Raw genomic sequence first — 17,327 nt, 5'->3', positions numbered from 1 at the left:
ATAGTAAATGGATACTAAATTACAGAGATCTTAGAAATTATCCTCACCACTATTAACTGTACTTTGTTTTTCATCATGTGGAAAGGGCATAGTGCTAGAGGTAAACCATAACTCCTAAACATCATAACTGAATTTCTGGAGGCTGGTTTATAGATCTCTTCATTTTTGCTATAGTCTTAGCTTAAGATTTCTTTTGGGTATGTGGGAATAAAAAATAATAATAAATAACTAATGCCAATGAAAAAGTCCTTTGAAGCGAATAAAATACATATAGGAATAAAGTACTATTTTTTACAGCAAGCCATTTGAAGAACTGTATGCCCTTTTAGTCTCTATAGGTTCTAATATAGCAGTGAACATGTAAATAAGCTCTCAGTAAATAATTACTTTGCAGGTCAAGCTGAGGACAGTTAAGAAACTGGACGAGAGATGAAATCTAAATTAATCAACTTGAAGTAGTGAGTCCTGGGTTTCACACAGGAGCCCACAATGAATTGTTTAGATGACTTATGATGTGGGGAGTGAATGAAGATTTTCCAGTCTATAGCAAATGCAGAGTTTTCTTTATTTCCACATCAGTTTTTTTAAATGCATACAAAGACATATATTGTCCATATTGCAGCCTCAGTGGAAATTTTAATAAATAGCATGGATTTTTCTTAATTTGTATATTCCACTGATTTTCCTGTGGTTTTAGAAGTGAACTGTGTACCAAAGATTTTCTCCATTACCCTGAATAATCAATTTTTTTTTCTTTTTTGAGCTAAGTTATTATGGGGATTAATCATTGGTTTTACATTTATTCATTTTTGAATTTATAAAACCCACAGCCCCTGGAAGTTAATTTTCCATATAAAGCCACATAATATAGTATTTTTTACCAAGAAATTACATGCAATATGAACTAGACATTCTACCTCCCAATAATTCCTGATGGTTTACTTTGTCTACATTCTTATAAAATATTATCAAAACACTCAAGAAATAGAAGAGTGAATATGAAAGGAAGTGCTGCTTGCTTTATTCAGTAAAAAGATATGTTAGTCAAGAATCATCTCAAAATTTTGATTCCTTCTATATGCATCTTCACACTCACTCTGTAATCATAGGAGCATCTTGGGTCCTCATCACAGTTAATCACCTCTGGTGCCATCCAGTATGGTGTCCCAATAAAGCTGTTTCTCCTTCCATTAGTTCTGCTCACCTGGGCACTCACTCCAAAATCCACTGATAATTTCAGCATATGTCAAAATAATTAACCAGGAATAAAAAGCTCAATAAGTTATTGCTTTAATTTGGGAAGTCGATACAAAAAAGAAACACAGCAGATAACAGATTTTAATTCCAGCACAGCAATTTTACCATGAAATCTACTCCAGGAGTATTGGGAAATAAGTATTTGCTAATATTTATGTTGGGATGAGACTCTTCAGTGCCACTATTTACAGTAGGTTTGGCTGAATAGTTACCATGAATATTAAAATTAGAGTCCCATTGGTATACACTGAACCTCTGATCTGATAACATACATAGTGTTTATAACTGCCACAAAGCTGGAGAAAGAACAGCACTATAAGCAATATCTCAGAAAAGTAAAACCTATTAGCATTTGACTAGGAAGCCTCAGTCTTGAAATCAGAAGTCCACCACACTTATAAGGAAAAATGACCTTTTTGATAAAATTTAATTTAAATTCTTACACTCATCTTCTGAAATAAATGAAATATTTATCATGGTCTCTGTATCTTAGCTTAGACTGTAAATATTCAGGCTTCTAATCATCTGTGTGATACATTATAAGAAAATATTTAGTATGGTATCCTCAGAAACATACAAAAAAAAGGCTGAAATAGACTGGAGTTATATATTTGAGAAAAAAAAAGACAGGGATAAAAAATGAAGTAGAGGGCTAGGGATTTAGCTCAATGGTTCCGCCGCCTGCCTCACAAGCATAAAGACCAGAGTTTGATCCTAGACACACACACACACACACACACACGCACACACACAGTAGATTTTCTAATTGAGAACGGTTTCCAAGTATCCTGAGGATGGTGAACAAAATTGACTGAAAAGCAGTTTAAGGCAGTCTTTAATAAAAGCTTTAATACTAACAAAAAATATACAAAGAAAAGTATTGTGAGGATCACTTATTTGTTGTTGCACATTCTCATTATCTAAATTATCTAATCTAACTGTGTGTGTGTGTGTGTGTGTGTGTGTGTGTGTCTCATATATGTTAAATTAGCACTCCCACTAGCCCTAATTCTCAATTTTAAGGAGCAAAAAATACCTATGAAGGCCAGAAGGGAAGAAAATGAAAGGAGAAAATACTAGAAGGAGTGATGAACAGAAGAAAAGAGAGAAAAGAAAGAAAACTAAAATCTGAAATTAAAATAAAAATGGAGTTGAGCTGGGGATTTCGCTCAGTGGCTCCGACGCCTGACCTCACAAGTGCAAGGACCCAAGTTTGAACCCTGGTACCAAAAAAAAGTGGACTTGAAACTTCAATAATGGCTCAATTTAATCTTTAATAACCTGTGGGAGTGGAATATGAATATTTGATCAATTATAACTGCCATATAAAATGTTTTCCTGTCTTTTTTTCCTGCTGTCATTTCCTTTGGCTAGCTCTAGCTTTGCCTTCTGCAACCTTCTCATTATGTGTTGCTTAAAAATATCCTATGATGAGAAGTGGAGTATGGCTCAGTGGTACAGTACTTGCCTAGCATGTACAAGGCCCTGGGTTCAATCTCTAGCACTGTAAGGAAGAAAAAGGCTAGGATCTGAGAAATCTAAACACATTGTATAAAGATTATATGTAAAATAAGTAAGGCTAAATTCGAATCCATCCATAAAATGTCTCCATCAGTGTAAATACATGAACTTCGATACAAAGACTTTTATGACAGACATTTTAGGGGCTTTCACTTATATATAATTTCTATTCTGTGTTTCAAATGATTGAGTGGCAACAAATTGATCCAAGCAGAGTGTTGAACATTATGCATATCAGTTTTATAAAACTGTGTTTCTAGATGTATAGCTCTTAGTTACAAAAGAAATAGTATATTTTCTTGAAACTCATTTATTTCAAGAAAAGTTGCTACTGCATACTTCTTTCACAAATGTTCAACAAAAAATATTCTTAGTAAGTGATCAAACAAAGAAGAGGATGTTTACAGGGACATGAAAGAAAACACAGTTACATTAAAGGAGTTTTCTTGATTAATATGTTTTGGTCCTAACCTAACATACTGCAAAAATAAACTTACCCAGTTTTACTTCAGCATTATGAGTCAGAAGCACATTCTGACCTTTGATGTCCCGGTGAATTACTCGGTGTTCATGAAGGTGAGCTAAACCCTGTAGATAGATAGATAGATAGATAGATAGATAGATAGATAGATAGATATAGATATACGTTAAAAAAGCCACATCAGTGTGTGTGTGTGTGTATATATATATATAAAAAAAAAATATGTGTTAAAAAAACCACATCAGTATTTTTGGAAAAAAATTTGTTAAGAAATAACTCAGATTTGATTTTTAATACAAAATTCTTTCTTTAGGCTGGAATTACTACAACAATTTTCCAGAAATTCTACTTTTGGCCATAGGGAAAGGAAAATAAACCAAGACACCCATGAAAGAACAGAACACCAGAAAGCAATGTGTGTATATGTTGGGCCACTTTACCTTCCTTTTTAACCTCCATATTGCCAACACACCATAAGAGTAAAGAACTGAACATCTTGACCATATCATAGCTCAGACATAGTTTTTCTCTATTCCTCTTCCAACTGTTTGTCTGGTCCAAAATATTTTCTGTCAGCCTTGTAGGCTGAGTATTTGAGAGAATATGGAAATTCATTTTAAAACACTTGTAATTTGTTTTGGCTTCCCCTTCTGGCCCCAGTCTGTTCACCACTAAAATAACCCATGACCTGGCTAAACTATGACACAGTATGCAGTATTAGGCTGCTGTGAATTTGCTCTAGACACTAACTGGAGATGGATAATAGAAGCAACAATGAAAGCAACTAAAATTGGATGAGGCTTTATACTTTGCTAGATATTGTGCTAAATTCTTTACATGGAATAAATTATTAAATCTTCACAGTAATGCTTTGAGGAAGATGTTAGTATTATCCCATATTACACATGAGAAAAGTGAGAATGGAGAAATTAAGCAGCTAACTAAGGCCACATGGCTAATACATGGTGAAATAGAATTTAAACTCAGTATAGAGCACGCATTCTTGGTCATTTACATTATTATCACAAATGAGTCTAATCAAATGGGAAGAAGAATATGCTAAAAATGTTGAACAGTGCTATTCATTTCTGTTAATACTCTCCTTGGGTGATTTTAAGCATTCTGAGCCACAAAGAAAAAACTGAGTCTGATAGACAAAGAAGATTGTTGTTCGCATGCAATTGGGTGATAGAAATTATATATATATGAATGAAATATATCGCAGCATTCAAAGAGGATATCTATCTAAAAAAGGCTGCAGATAGTTTGGGCTCTTCTGTAGAACACTGACTTCTCCTGACAAGTCTTCATCTTAATCTACGATGACAGTGCTAAGCTTTTTAAAAAGTGAACTCTGGTGTGGGGATACACCCCCAATAGTAGAGGACTTGCCTAGCATGTGCAAGGCCTGGTGCTCAATTCTCAACACCATAAAAGAGGCAAAGAAAACCTAGAAAAGTTGGGCTGGGGATTTAGCTCAGTGGTTCTGGCGACTGCCTTGCAAGCGCAAGGACCTGAGTTCAATCCCTAGTACCAAAAAAAAAAAAAAAAAAAAAAAAAAAAAAAAAACTAGAAAAGAAAAATCTATGAATTTTGCATAATAATCCACAGCGTCATTTCCACAATCTACTGAACACAATGACAGCCATTAAAAGCTATGATTTGCAAGGACTTGGTTACACCTCTTGCAGTCCAATGTAAAATTGAAGAATATTAACTGATTGTTTGATTTTTTTCCAAGCTTTTGGACCTTTATTATTTTCTCTGATCCAGAGGTTATGTTTAGAATTATTTTTCCTCCCCCTACCCTGTATTTCTTTTATTTGTTACTGGGGGTAAAACCCAGGACATTCATACTGAGTTACTTCCCCAGTCCATTTTTTTTTATCTTGAGACATGAGTCTTGTTAAGTCACTCAGATGCAATTTCAATTTACAATCCTCCTCAGCCGCAGCCTCCTAATTAACTGAGATTGCAGGTGTGCACTGGCTTTAGAATTCTTAAGCAATCACATATGAGCTATAGACTACATCCTCTACATTCTTCCTAGGTTCTTTCAAGACCAGCAAAGAATGATTAGATGAAAACTCACCTGAAGGATTTCTCGGCAGATATAAGCAATCCAATCTTCTTTTAAACTCTGATTTCTAGTCATTCTCACAACATCAGTGACTGAGCCTGCTGCACATAACTCCATCACCATCTACAGGGAAGCCATTCAAATATAAAGAAATAGAAAGTGATATTCTGAAAATATCTAGAGAATTTTAGTCCATATAGCTTGTATTTGTATGTAAAGTTTAGAAATCAAAGCACTGAAAAAAATGACTGACTGTTGTCTTCCAGAACTTCAAAGACTAGTGCAATTAGAAATTGTGAAGGCAGGGAACCCAGGTACCACACCGAAGATATTTAACGAGGAGGAAGGTTTTGAACTAAGCCTTGAATTATAGGTAGTGTTTGGATATGCTTAAAAGGAAGAACATTTTGTTTATGGAAAACAGAACGCGCAAATGCCCTCAGAAAGAAACGGGTGCAGGGGACAAGCCTGAGTAATGACTAGAGCGGAAAGAAAGGAATAGCTCAGGGGACAGTTTGATCTGAAGTGAAGAAGCAGCAAATGGAGGGCCTAAAAAGAGTACACATGAATGTCAACAGTGGGTAGGATTTTCCTTGTTTTGTTTATTTTCCAACTCTACATTATTTTCTACAAAATGCCAATGAACTACAGCTCCAGGAGGAAATCATCAATTGAATTCCTTTAGGATAATTTATTTAAAAGGGAATTAATGTTAAGTAACTTTATTTTAAAGCTTACTTCTGACATCATTGCATTCTGATTTTACAGTTAATAAGCTCCACATCTAGAAAAATTACTTTTGCCATCAGTGAATCAAGTGCCCAAGTTGTAAATTCCCTTCAAAATAATGTTAGCTAAATAAGGAAGACAGAGCAATAAGAAGGAGCATATAACTATTATAATCAATCTACCAAACTTTTCTTCAAGTGGAGGTTTATGCATCACTACTCATGTTGAAACCAGTTTATCAAAAGGACAAATACATCTTTTTATCTATAAGCAACTTAACTGTCACTATAGGTGAATGAAAGCAAAAAGATAAACTCAAAATCTTGAATGTTAAAAAATATTATTTCCTTTTGGAATATTAATACGTTTTTTTTCAAAAAGTTACTTCCCTTGTTTGGAGTTGTTCACCACTGATGATACTGAATGTCATTGACCTGTATACACTGTCAGCAAAAGAAGAAAGAACTCAGCCAAATGAAATCAACTGTATAGATTAACCACGAAAGGTTTTGTGTGGGGGATTAAGTGCAGACTATTAGATGGCACAACATGTACATTGTGGTTATGGAAGCAAAGGGCCTCATTTTGAACTATGATTAACCTGAATTAATGCCATTTGCCAAAGATTAACCCTGAAAGGTCTTGCTAACATCTAAATCATAAGTGTTCAATTATAAAAGGAACAGGAGGCATTCACAATGATTTTCTTAGTTTTGTTTTTTTTTAATTTTTTTTACCTTTGTATGCATAGCATCTGGTGTATATAAATGGTAAATATCTGGCTATTTACATTCTTCCTGTGTGCTTTTTGTCTGATTTACATGGGCAATAAAGTGTTAATGGACCAACAGAAACTCTTAGCTCCCTAAGTAAATTATGCATTAAGTTTCTACTTATCCTTCAGATCTGTTTAAACTTTTATTTCCTTAAGGAAGAGTTTCTCATCCACCCGCTTAAATTGTTTCTTTTGTTATCCACTCACATAAAACCATTTTATTTTACTTCTGACATTCATTTGTGTATCTGAGTAATATTGGTCTTTGCAAGTAGACTGTAAACTCCAATGAGCCAGGGGCATATCTATTCAGCTTACCGTTGCGTATCCCCAGAATCTAGTAGAATGCCTGGCAAATAGATGGTTTTCAATGAATGTATGTTGAATGACTGAATGAATTGAGTACTAATAATATATATCCAATAAGAAGACTGCAACATTTTTCATAGTTTGCCATACTGTCAAGAGGAAAAAACTTGTAAGTAAAGATATATGAAAAGACAAATGGTGTATGTAAAAAATAAACTAAAAGCTAGTAACCATTACAGCTGTGCAGCAATATTTAATAAAATTTCAGTTGAAATTGCCAGAGAATAGAGGAGTCAAAACAGCTGGAAGTTTGAGAGAAAATGGGATTTAGTTGAAGATCTCTAAATTTGGTGATTCTCAGATTATTGTGCTCCGACCAGCAGCATCAGCATCAACTGTGAACTTATGAAAAAGTGTACATTTCACACACATCCCTGAGCTGCTGAATCAAAAGTTCTGTGAGTGAGATCCAGCAGTCTGTGTTTTATAAAGCTCCCCAGAAGATGCTGATGGATGCCAAGAGAGCTGAAAACCACTTTTCAATTTAACCTTTTGTTGAAAAGCTTTCTGTACTGTCATTGCCCTACTTCCTCACACCATGTACAGAATATAACAGGGTCTTTTGTCCTCACTTGAAGATCCTGAAAAGTTTCATTTGTTATTTTGAAAAAATATTACTACTGATTTGGACTGGAACAGAAAATATACCAAGTATAGATATTATACATACAATGACTCCAGTTTATATTCTAAATATTATGCTTTTAAGAAGAACATCCTTAACCAAAGCTCATTTTCTTGCTAATGTACTTATGGAAGGCAACAAAATTTCTGGTAACTGTGGATTAATTAGTCTAATGTCTTATTAGCTTCTAAAATTTACATTTCATTGATTTGGATTTGTGATACTCCAGCCATGATGACTAAGAAAAGGATAAGTCAATTAACTATTTAGAATAGAGTTTCTAGGAGTTATGTTTTTACATAAGTGCATAAATTTGAAAATGCTTAAAAAGTACCCAGTATACTCATGTACTAATTAGAATTGATCCTCATGTAGTCTTCATTTGCTAATCCATCAGGCAGCCTCTGTACCAGTAAAACGGTGATTAGTTTAAGTTAAAAGTAGCCAACCTATATTTCAAAATATGTATGTTACATATTGCCAACATTCATTTGAGTCCTCCCTCTTTCCATCAAGAAACTACTCACTAGACATATACTTTATTTTTCTTTATTTCTTCACTTTAATCTCCAGGAATTGGAGCACTTACTTTCATTACTACCTTGAGCAATTGAGTGCATAAATTTTCCTGTAGATGCACAAAATTAGCATATCAACTCATAGAAAAGAAGTACATCTTTGGATAAGACTTCCTTTTATTGAATAATATCAAGATAATTAAAAACATACCCAAAGTTGGTGTCTGTGGCCAGGGGGACTCAACTTGAAAAATGCACCATAGAAAGACACAATGTTTTTGTGGAAAGAGTATTTCCTCAGAAGGTTGAGTTCAGTCCTGAGATCTTCTTCCTCATCCTATGGAACAGGAACAGACAATAAACTGCTAAACCACGCAATTCAATGACTATTGATCTATAAACTATAGCAAACTCCTAAAGTAAAATGGTATTGCAAGCTCTTATACCCTACAATAATTCATAATAAAATATCAACTTGAATTTTCAGCAAATGGAAATCTCTGGTTAACTTGTTATTTGGGAGGGAGATGGTAGACTGAAGTTCTCTTAAATTCAGTAGTTCTTATAATGTGGTTCTTGGATCACCACAACGGACCATTGTATAGCATTTTGATTGAATAGAGTCACAGAATTTTTGTTTGCTTTACAAGGCAAAAATAACTTGTTTGTTTGGTTTTTTGGTTTTACTCAGATATTATACATGCACACTATAATTCACTCATTTAAACTGTGCAATCAACTACTTTTTAGCATATACACAGAATTATACATTCATCGTGACAACTGTACCACACACAGAGATCTTTACTTTCTTTGTGTAAACTTATCTATTCTGGTTATTTTAAATATATAAAAGCATGTAATATGTGGGCTTTTGTGACTAGATATGTTTAAAGTTCATGTTGCATCATGCATCTATTTCATACTTTCAGATTGCAGTCCATCCACCAATGAACATTTGGATTATTTTTACCATTTGGATGTTGTGAACCCTGCTTCTATGAGCATTCCCACCATTTTTATATGGACATATATTGCAATTTCTCATAAGGATACCTAAGGAAGGAAATTGCTCAAATGGTAATTATGTACTTAATGTTTTGATGAAATGCCAAACTTTTTACATCCCCAATGACAATGTGTGAAAGGAGCTCCATTTTCTCCACTCCTTCACCAATTCTTTATTGTCTGTTTTTATTATTATAACCACTATGCAGTAAGTGATGATGTAATATACAGTTGTGGTTTTGACTTAAAATTCATGATGACTAATGATGTTGGACATCTTTTCATGTGTTCCTTGGCTATTGTATAAGTTCTTTGACAAATGTCTAATCAAAAATTATTTGTGCTTTTTAAAAGTTGAGCTGTCTTCATTATTAAACTGCAAGAGTTCTTTATATGTCGTACATAAAAATGCCTTGTTAGATGTAGAATTTGTAAATATTTCTTCTATTTGAGAGGCTTGCTTGTACTTCATAAATATTCTTTGGGACACAGAAGTTAAAAATTTTGATGAATTCAAGTTTATAGATTTCTTACTTTGTTGCTTATACTTTTGGTGTCATATTTAAGGATATATTGCCAAATTAAAGGTCACAAGGATTTAATCTTTTGTTTTCTTTTATTAATTTTGTAATGTCAGCTCTTATATTTAGGTTTCTGATCCACTTTGAGTTTTTTTTTTGTAGCCAGTAGAGGTCTAACTTCATTCTTTTGTTTATGTATAGTCAATATCACACTGTCAATATGTAATTTCTTATCTTTTAAAGGCATTGTTTTGTTCTGTGCTAATCTTTTTAAAAATATGTTTAAAATAATCTATTTTCCTAATTGAAACAGTTTTACATGTATATGAAGATATGCAAACTGTATTCTCATGGAAAACTTACTCCAAGCATTGCTAACAGTTTATAGTGTATTCTTTCAGATATTCGTATATGTTAATGTAGTAGCTAGAACAATGATAGAAATAAATATATATGTATATATACATATATAAAGTATGGCAATTTATGTTTAATATAAACAAGCTCATACATTTTCACTATTCTGCAACTTTCACATTTTTATTTATAAATCACACCCTTCTTTTTTCAATATTTATTTTTATCACTACACATTTGCCATACATAACTATTACAATTCCTTGTGATGAGTTGGTACATGTACCTAATGCATCTTAATTCTTTCTTCATCCTCCTTTCCTCCCCTTCCACCCCTCCTTCCTTCTCTTGGTCCTCTTTTCTTTTGCAAAGTACATCTTAATATATTAATAAATAAATGCAATCTTCCTTGGCCTTATAAGATTGCATAAAATGAAAGTATGGGTTTGATGCTCAGATCAGGTCTACAGGCCTTCCTATTTTGGGGAATTATCTAAATAGTGAAAATTAAAGCCATATGATTTGGATAAGATAACTAAAATAGAGCACGTAGTTTGAAGAGGTAGCAGTAGTGGAAGACAGTTCAACATAAATCAGAAAAGAGCACCCATCCTGGACAGCAGGATAACTGAGTTTGAGTACTGATTCCCCAGAATAGAAAGTTCTCCTAATTTTCCAATGCTCCAATTTAAAAATACTGAAAGATCTACAATATTACTTGTCTCCATGAATTGTTACTAGGACCAAATTGAATTATATGTATAATGTCTCTGAAATCCTTGAAAGACAGATCCTATAAATGTAAGCTATTATCAAAAATATCTGTTCCTTCTCCTTCTGTTGGATAAGAGTGTTATCAGAATTGTAGTCCTGTCCTTACTTTTTACCTTAATCTAAAAATGTCAGCCCCTTTCATTCCCAGTATATTTGCTACTGGGGAGTGAAATGTGAAGTGAATCTTTCTCCTTAAGCTTCAGTTATGTCTGCTGTAAGATGAAAACCAAATGGTTTTGCTAATCCTTTTATAATTCTTATTTCTTAGGGAATCTGAAAAAAGAATCTTTGTTTCTTGATAATTTGAAAATAGCCACACTTTTGTGTATCTCCTTAGTTACCATATACTAAAGAAACATACCTTCATTATTAACTTACAAAAAGGTATTTAAATTGCCTGGAATGTACAATGCATATATTAGTAGTTTGTGCATTTAGATGTTATTTTTCTAACTTAAGACACTACCATACAGGGAAATAAGATTCACAGGCATCACTGGCATAACCTATGATGAATGCAAAATAGTGCATAATAAAGTAGAAGGTGATAAGTGATGACTCAAGAAAGGATTCTACACTTAAAAATGGATTCACCAGCAGGTTCTTTTGAATGCCTACTAGTTTTAAATTATATTTGATTGTAAGTAAACCAGCTCTTTCAGTGTATTTACAAAAGTTCGATTCATATCAAGTTTTTAGGAATAGTGCTATTGTCTAAAGTCTAGAGTTTGGGCAGGGGATTTAGCTCAGTGGTTCCTTTGCCGGCCTCGCAAGTTCAAGGTCCCGAGTTTGATTCCTGGTACTAAAATAATAATAATAACAATAATAATAAAGTGTAGAGTTTAATATATTTATAGAGTATAAATAGAAGAGGACTTGAAAAACAATCCAGTAAGACAAAGGATACTTTCTGCTCAAAGAACTGAGAAAAGATCAATTGACAAGAAAAGCTGTTACAGAGTTAACTGACAATTATCTTTAGCCCTCTGTAGCATTTTCACCAACTACACTGACTTAACCTGAGGAAATAAGTCTCTAAGCTGAATATAAGTACTCAGTAACTAAAAATATCTATGCAGTTATCACCTTTCTTAGCTTATCCTCTAAGACTCAGCAGGAAAAAGTGGACAATTGCCTTATGCATTTGACTATATTTTGTATTGCTTTAAAAAATGCTCGTAATATAAACATAAGGCAACCCTGTGGCATCTGTAGTATCTCCAAGTTGACTGGTTTTTTGCTGGTGAAGTATCATTTTCCCCCCTGAAAGCCAAGTATTTATATCATGTCTTATTTTAAAAGTTTGAAATCTCAAACAGATATCCGTTTGCTGCAGGATGTTCTATGGAATTTTCCTGTGGATTTACTCATAAGCAGTCAAATGCTGTAGTAGAAAACAAATCTACATGCCAATTTGTCTTATGGGGGAAGGCAATATAGCCTGATTTGTTCAACTGGAAGCCCCCAATGAAAGATTCTCCCTTTCTAGTTATTGTGTAATAAAAGCATGGATACATAAAATATTCAAATTATGCCATGACAATTTATTGTATGACAACACAGGCTCCAGTCTCATCCCAGCCTCTCAAAGAACCTCAGTTAGTAAATTCCCTCCAAATTTCTATAATCCTTTTTCTAGCTAGGTAAAAGAAAAGTTAATCCTGTGGCTTCTATTTCTGTCCTGCAAGACATTTAAATCTCATTCTATTCCTGTGGTATAGGCTTTCTTTAAGAGGATAAAAATATCTGAAATTATGTAGACATAAACCACAGGAACAAGCAATTTTGTATGTACTCACAGTTTTTATTAAGATATTAATGATATGCTGAAAAGAATATGAACTCATAATAGTGAAATAAATGGGAGACATGTTGGTGTAAATCTAAGAATATGAATGAAGAGTGACACAGAAACAGGGGCAAAAGTGAGTCACTTAACCTATTTGGCTGAAATTTGGTCCAGCACTCTTTCAGGGTTACAAACCTCCCACTGCCAAGAATAGGAGAATAATGGCTGGATTCTAGGCAACAATGGCATTGCATTTGCAGTATCACTTTGCTCATCAGAAACCTGAGTCCTATAGAGGTAAATAGATCATTTCTTTCAAGTGCTTTTTGACTGTTCAGTGGGATTTGAACTCAGATTTCTGAACTTCTACATTATTTCTAATCCCATAAAGCCCTGGTATCAAAGATGGGTGAGCAAATCATAGGCTTTTTATTCCAAGGGATTTGAGATGCTGAATGGCTGATTAGCTAGCACCAATTTTTCTCACTAGAATACATAACCATTAAATTCAAACTCTCTAACAAGAAATATCCTATCAAAGTAGGTTTCCCTTATAAATGTAAATTCCCCCAAAACAAATAAATGAAGATCAGATATATTTGGAAGGCATGTGTGTATGCCACTTTCAATTAACAGGAAGTTGAGCTTGTGAAAAACACATAAGTACATTATATCCATCAGGCCAAGTGGGTAATTTAAAACTCTCACACATCTCCCTGTAATACAATGCTATAACACTACCTGGCTCAGGGCCAGTTGATCCTAGGCTCAGCCTGAAAACCCTGCTTTTTGTCAAGAACAGGCAGCTCAACGATGCCAACATTCCCTTGTAACTTTCCCAATTCTAGAATCAAATCTTTTGAATTATGGAAAGAATACCAGAAAAGTTTTGGGAAAGAGTTTTAGAGTTTTTTTAACATATGTGTTTGATAAAATTAGAATTGATCAAATAATTCCATTTTTTATACCTTATGTTTTGTGGTTTCTTGATCTACAAAATCCTGTAATAGCTATTTCCTTTGGATACACTTTGTCTCTCAAGATACATTAGAAACAAAAAAGGAGCCTGGTACCTAATCAACAAATTATGAAGCTACTTAGCAATACCTTCCAATATAACTAGATTTCGAATGTGACCATATTAATAGAAAAGTTTATTTTAATGTATCTTTGAGAGTACACTTATTAAAATACAAATTATTTTAATCCTACAAAGTTGGCTGAAGGAAATAATTAGGAAATATGGCAATGAATATATTAAGAACAGTAATTCTGCATTTAGGTCTATATAATGCTTTGATAGATTACCAATATTTATTGGAATAAGAGAATTCTCTGCCTAATCTTATTCTAGAGCCAGTGAATCATTAAAATCAGGCAATAAAAAAAATCTACAAGTAAAAAGGATCTTCACTCCTTTATGTGGTCAAGTACAATTGTTAGATGTCAAGTCTATAAACCGAGTAGCCTATTGAATTTCTGTGTGCACTGCTCTTACGAAAAAAAAAAGAGTAGCTATCATTTGACTCATATATAATAGTAATATTAGTTAGAATCATAATGGAAGAAAAGCCATTCAGTACAGGCAACCAAGTACAAGGTGTGAAAAAGGCCTTCCCAAGGACAATTTTGGGCAAAATCTCCTCTTTTGTTGCCACCCAGTCAAAGCCCTCTATTCTTCATAGATGTCCTCGTAGTAAAACTTTTCCTGTTGAAATGACCATTTCTTCTAAGCCCTGCTATTTGGCAAGTGTTAATGGTCAAATATGATGTCTGAATTTGTAGACATATATTAGAAAATATAAACATCAATTTCATGAAACAGTATTTTAGGGGTGGCCTTACAGAGATAATAACATAATGCAAAGGGATGAGTTTAAAGTGGAAAAATAAAGCAAAGACTATGTGGTTGCTAATGAGGACTTCTAGCACTCACACTGTATCTCCAGCCAACGGACTTTTGATATTTATTCACTCTCACCCGTCTTCCTATTTCAGGTAAAGGAGTCTGCAAAACCAACAACAGAACATTATTAGATCCACTTTGTATACTTTGGAAATGACTTGTGCTTAAATTTTCTTTGCTCCGTTTGCATCAAATGGAGGAGTAAGATAATATTATACTTCTCTTAATTTTTCACAAATAATTGTAATGCAAATATCATTTTCTTATTATATAAGGCACACAATTTATTGTAATAGATGTAATGACATAATTTCTACATGACAGTAAAGTACTATCTTCCCCCACAAAATCAGGTTTTGAGTACTAAACACTGACTGGCTGATCATGATTTTCAAATATTTCAAAATTTAGAAAATCTGAAATGTGGATTAAATATGAGTATAGGTGTCTGAAGCTGAAACAAAGAAATAAGTATTTTCTATAATTTCACTCAGAAAAGTACAAGTTTGATTATTTGGATGGCATGGTTTATAGAGAAAAATGAATCCACAAAACCTCAAAATTCCTTGAAATTCACACTGGTTTGCAACATTTGACACTAACTGGCAAAACAAAAAGTACACAACTCTTTAAACAGTTTCAGCAATTCACTTCCTGCACAAATTCAAAAAGAACCATTTACAGCATTGACAACAGTTCATAAATTTGCAGTTTTAAATACAATATTTTAAGATATGACTTGAACATCTTTTGATTTTTGTTATGTTCATGTTAACATTATTTTTCAGAAAGTGAGATACTCATCCTAAAGAAAGAAATCAATACTTAGCAAACTCTATGATAATACATTGCAAACTGTTAACAACTTTATGAATATTAGCAGCAACAATCCCAATTAAACTGTCTCTCTTGCTCATCTGCCAGAAAATACATGAAAAAAATGTGCACCTCTGACAGGTTCTTTACTTCTGCCTGTCATTGAGAGTCTAATAGCCACCATCCTCAGAAGGAATCGTTGGAGAGGGAAGGGAATATGATAGAACACAGACAGATTAACACAATATAGAGGAATAGAAGAAATATCTTCTCTGTTCCTCCAGGCAACAGGTAATCAACTGGAAATAGAAAGAAATAGACATTTTCCTTATTGTAGATATGAAAATATGTGGAATTTTGGGTGTGAATAAAGTATTTTAATGTGGAAGTATAATAAAACAATAAGTACAATACACCAATGTTTATTAATAATATTAGAAAACTATAATAAATCCAGATAACATAAGAATAATTATGTAAAATAATAATTTATCAACAAACACAATACTTATTGAGGTGCTTATTCTAAGAACACAGTCCTTAAAGAAATAGAACATAGACAAGATGTAGTATTACCTTACGAGCATTCATCACTTTAACAGCCGTAAGTGCACCAGTCTTTTCATGAAGTCCCTGAAACACCAGACGGTGATAAACATGAAATACTACCTACTTAATCCAGCTATCAAGAAGTAAAGTTAAGAAAATAAAATTACATAAAGCTCAGTACATAACGTATTATGAAATATAAAACAGTATATACAGATGATATATAAGGCATATATAGAAATTAGAAACACTAAGTTATCAACATTTTAAAGAAACTCCAAATATTTCATTCAAAAAAATCAAGCAAGTTTATGGAGTAGTTTTGCTTTCTATGTTTGTGTTAAGTATTGGACATTATTGACCACTTAAAGTTACTGCTTACTTAATGCCTTTGGGCTAGATTTGTTTAGCATCCAAATACAAAGTGGACTTTCAATTGAGGATGACTCAAAAGCAGATGATCTACCATATATACCTTTTCAACTGATCATGGTACTATGCAGCCACATCTTTCCACTCGACCTTTTCTCAAGCACATACATTTCTCTATAATTATCACTACTCATAAAGGTGGTTCACACTTCTTCAATAGCTTCTAAACTGCTTGATATGTCCTGACTTATATGAACCAAATGTTTTATGAAAGGAAAACACTCTGGAAGATTCTTTCTTGTTGGAAACATGATGAGTTCTAAGAATATAGTCTTATCCTAAATGTAAGTGCTAGTTACAGTTTACAATTTTAAAAGTTGAACATGTAAGAATAAAATTATAGCTGTTATTTCACATCTGCTTTTAAAACATATTTCAAGCTAGGGTAATATCAAAAAATCAGCCCAGCATTAGTATAAGAAAATTTCACATAAACAGAATGTCTTTTTTTGGTACCAGGGATTGAACTCAGGACCTTGCACTTGCAAGACAGGCATGGAACCACTGAGCTAAGTGCCCAACTCCCAGAATGTCTTATTTGATAGTTTTCTAGCAAGAGGATTGTATTGGAATGATCAGCATTCTCCCCAAATTTAAGTTCATCTGGCAGCCAAGATTGTGACCTTATTTAGGAATATATTCTTTGCAGATGTAATCAAATTAAGCTGAGGTCATAGTGCAATAGGATAGTCAGTAACTGGTGTCACTTGTCTTAATTTGATCAACTTGTAAGGACAGAATGATATTATTTTGTAGGATTATGACAACACTTGAACTTCAGCTGCATTTATATAAACTACTAAATATGTTGGAAACATTA

The 17,327-nt window shown here is 33.3% G+C and overlaps 1 protein-coding gene across 1 annotated transcript in view; it reads right to left on the bottom strand.

Annotated features, from left to right (window-relative positions):
- Nrk (Nik related kinase) overlaps positions 1-17,327 on the bottom strand; it is a 125,385-nt gene that overhangs the window by 53,599 nt on the left and 54,459 nt on the right. The window contains 6 exon segments of the mRNA XM_010619717.1: positions 1,097-1,227; positions 3,276-3,366; positions 5,352-5,462; positions 8,567-8,692; positions 14,741-14,812; positions 16,103-16,159. Coding sequence (XP_010618019.1) covers positions 1,097-1,227; positions 3,276-3,366; positions 5,352-5,462; positions 8,567-8,692; positions 14,741-14,812; positions 16,103-16,159 — 588 coding nt within the window.

Source organism: Fukomys damarensis, unplaced genomic scaffold, assembly GCF_012274545.1.
Source record: "Fukomys damarensis isolate Sample0158 unplaced genomic scaffold, DMR_v1.0_HiC HiC_scaffold_39, whole genome shotgun sequence".
Classification (NCBI taxonomy): Eukaryota; Metazoa; Chordata; class Mammalia; order Rodentia; family Bathyergidae; genus Fukomys; species Fukomys damarensis.
This window is presented reverse-complemented; position numbering and strand designations above follow the sequence as displayed.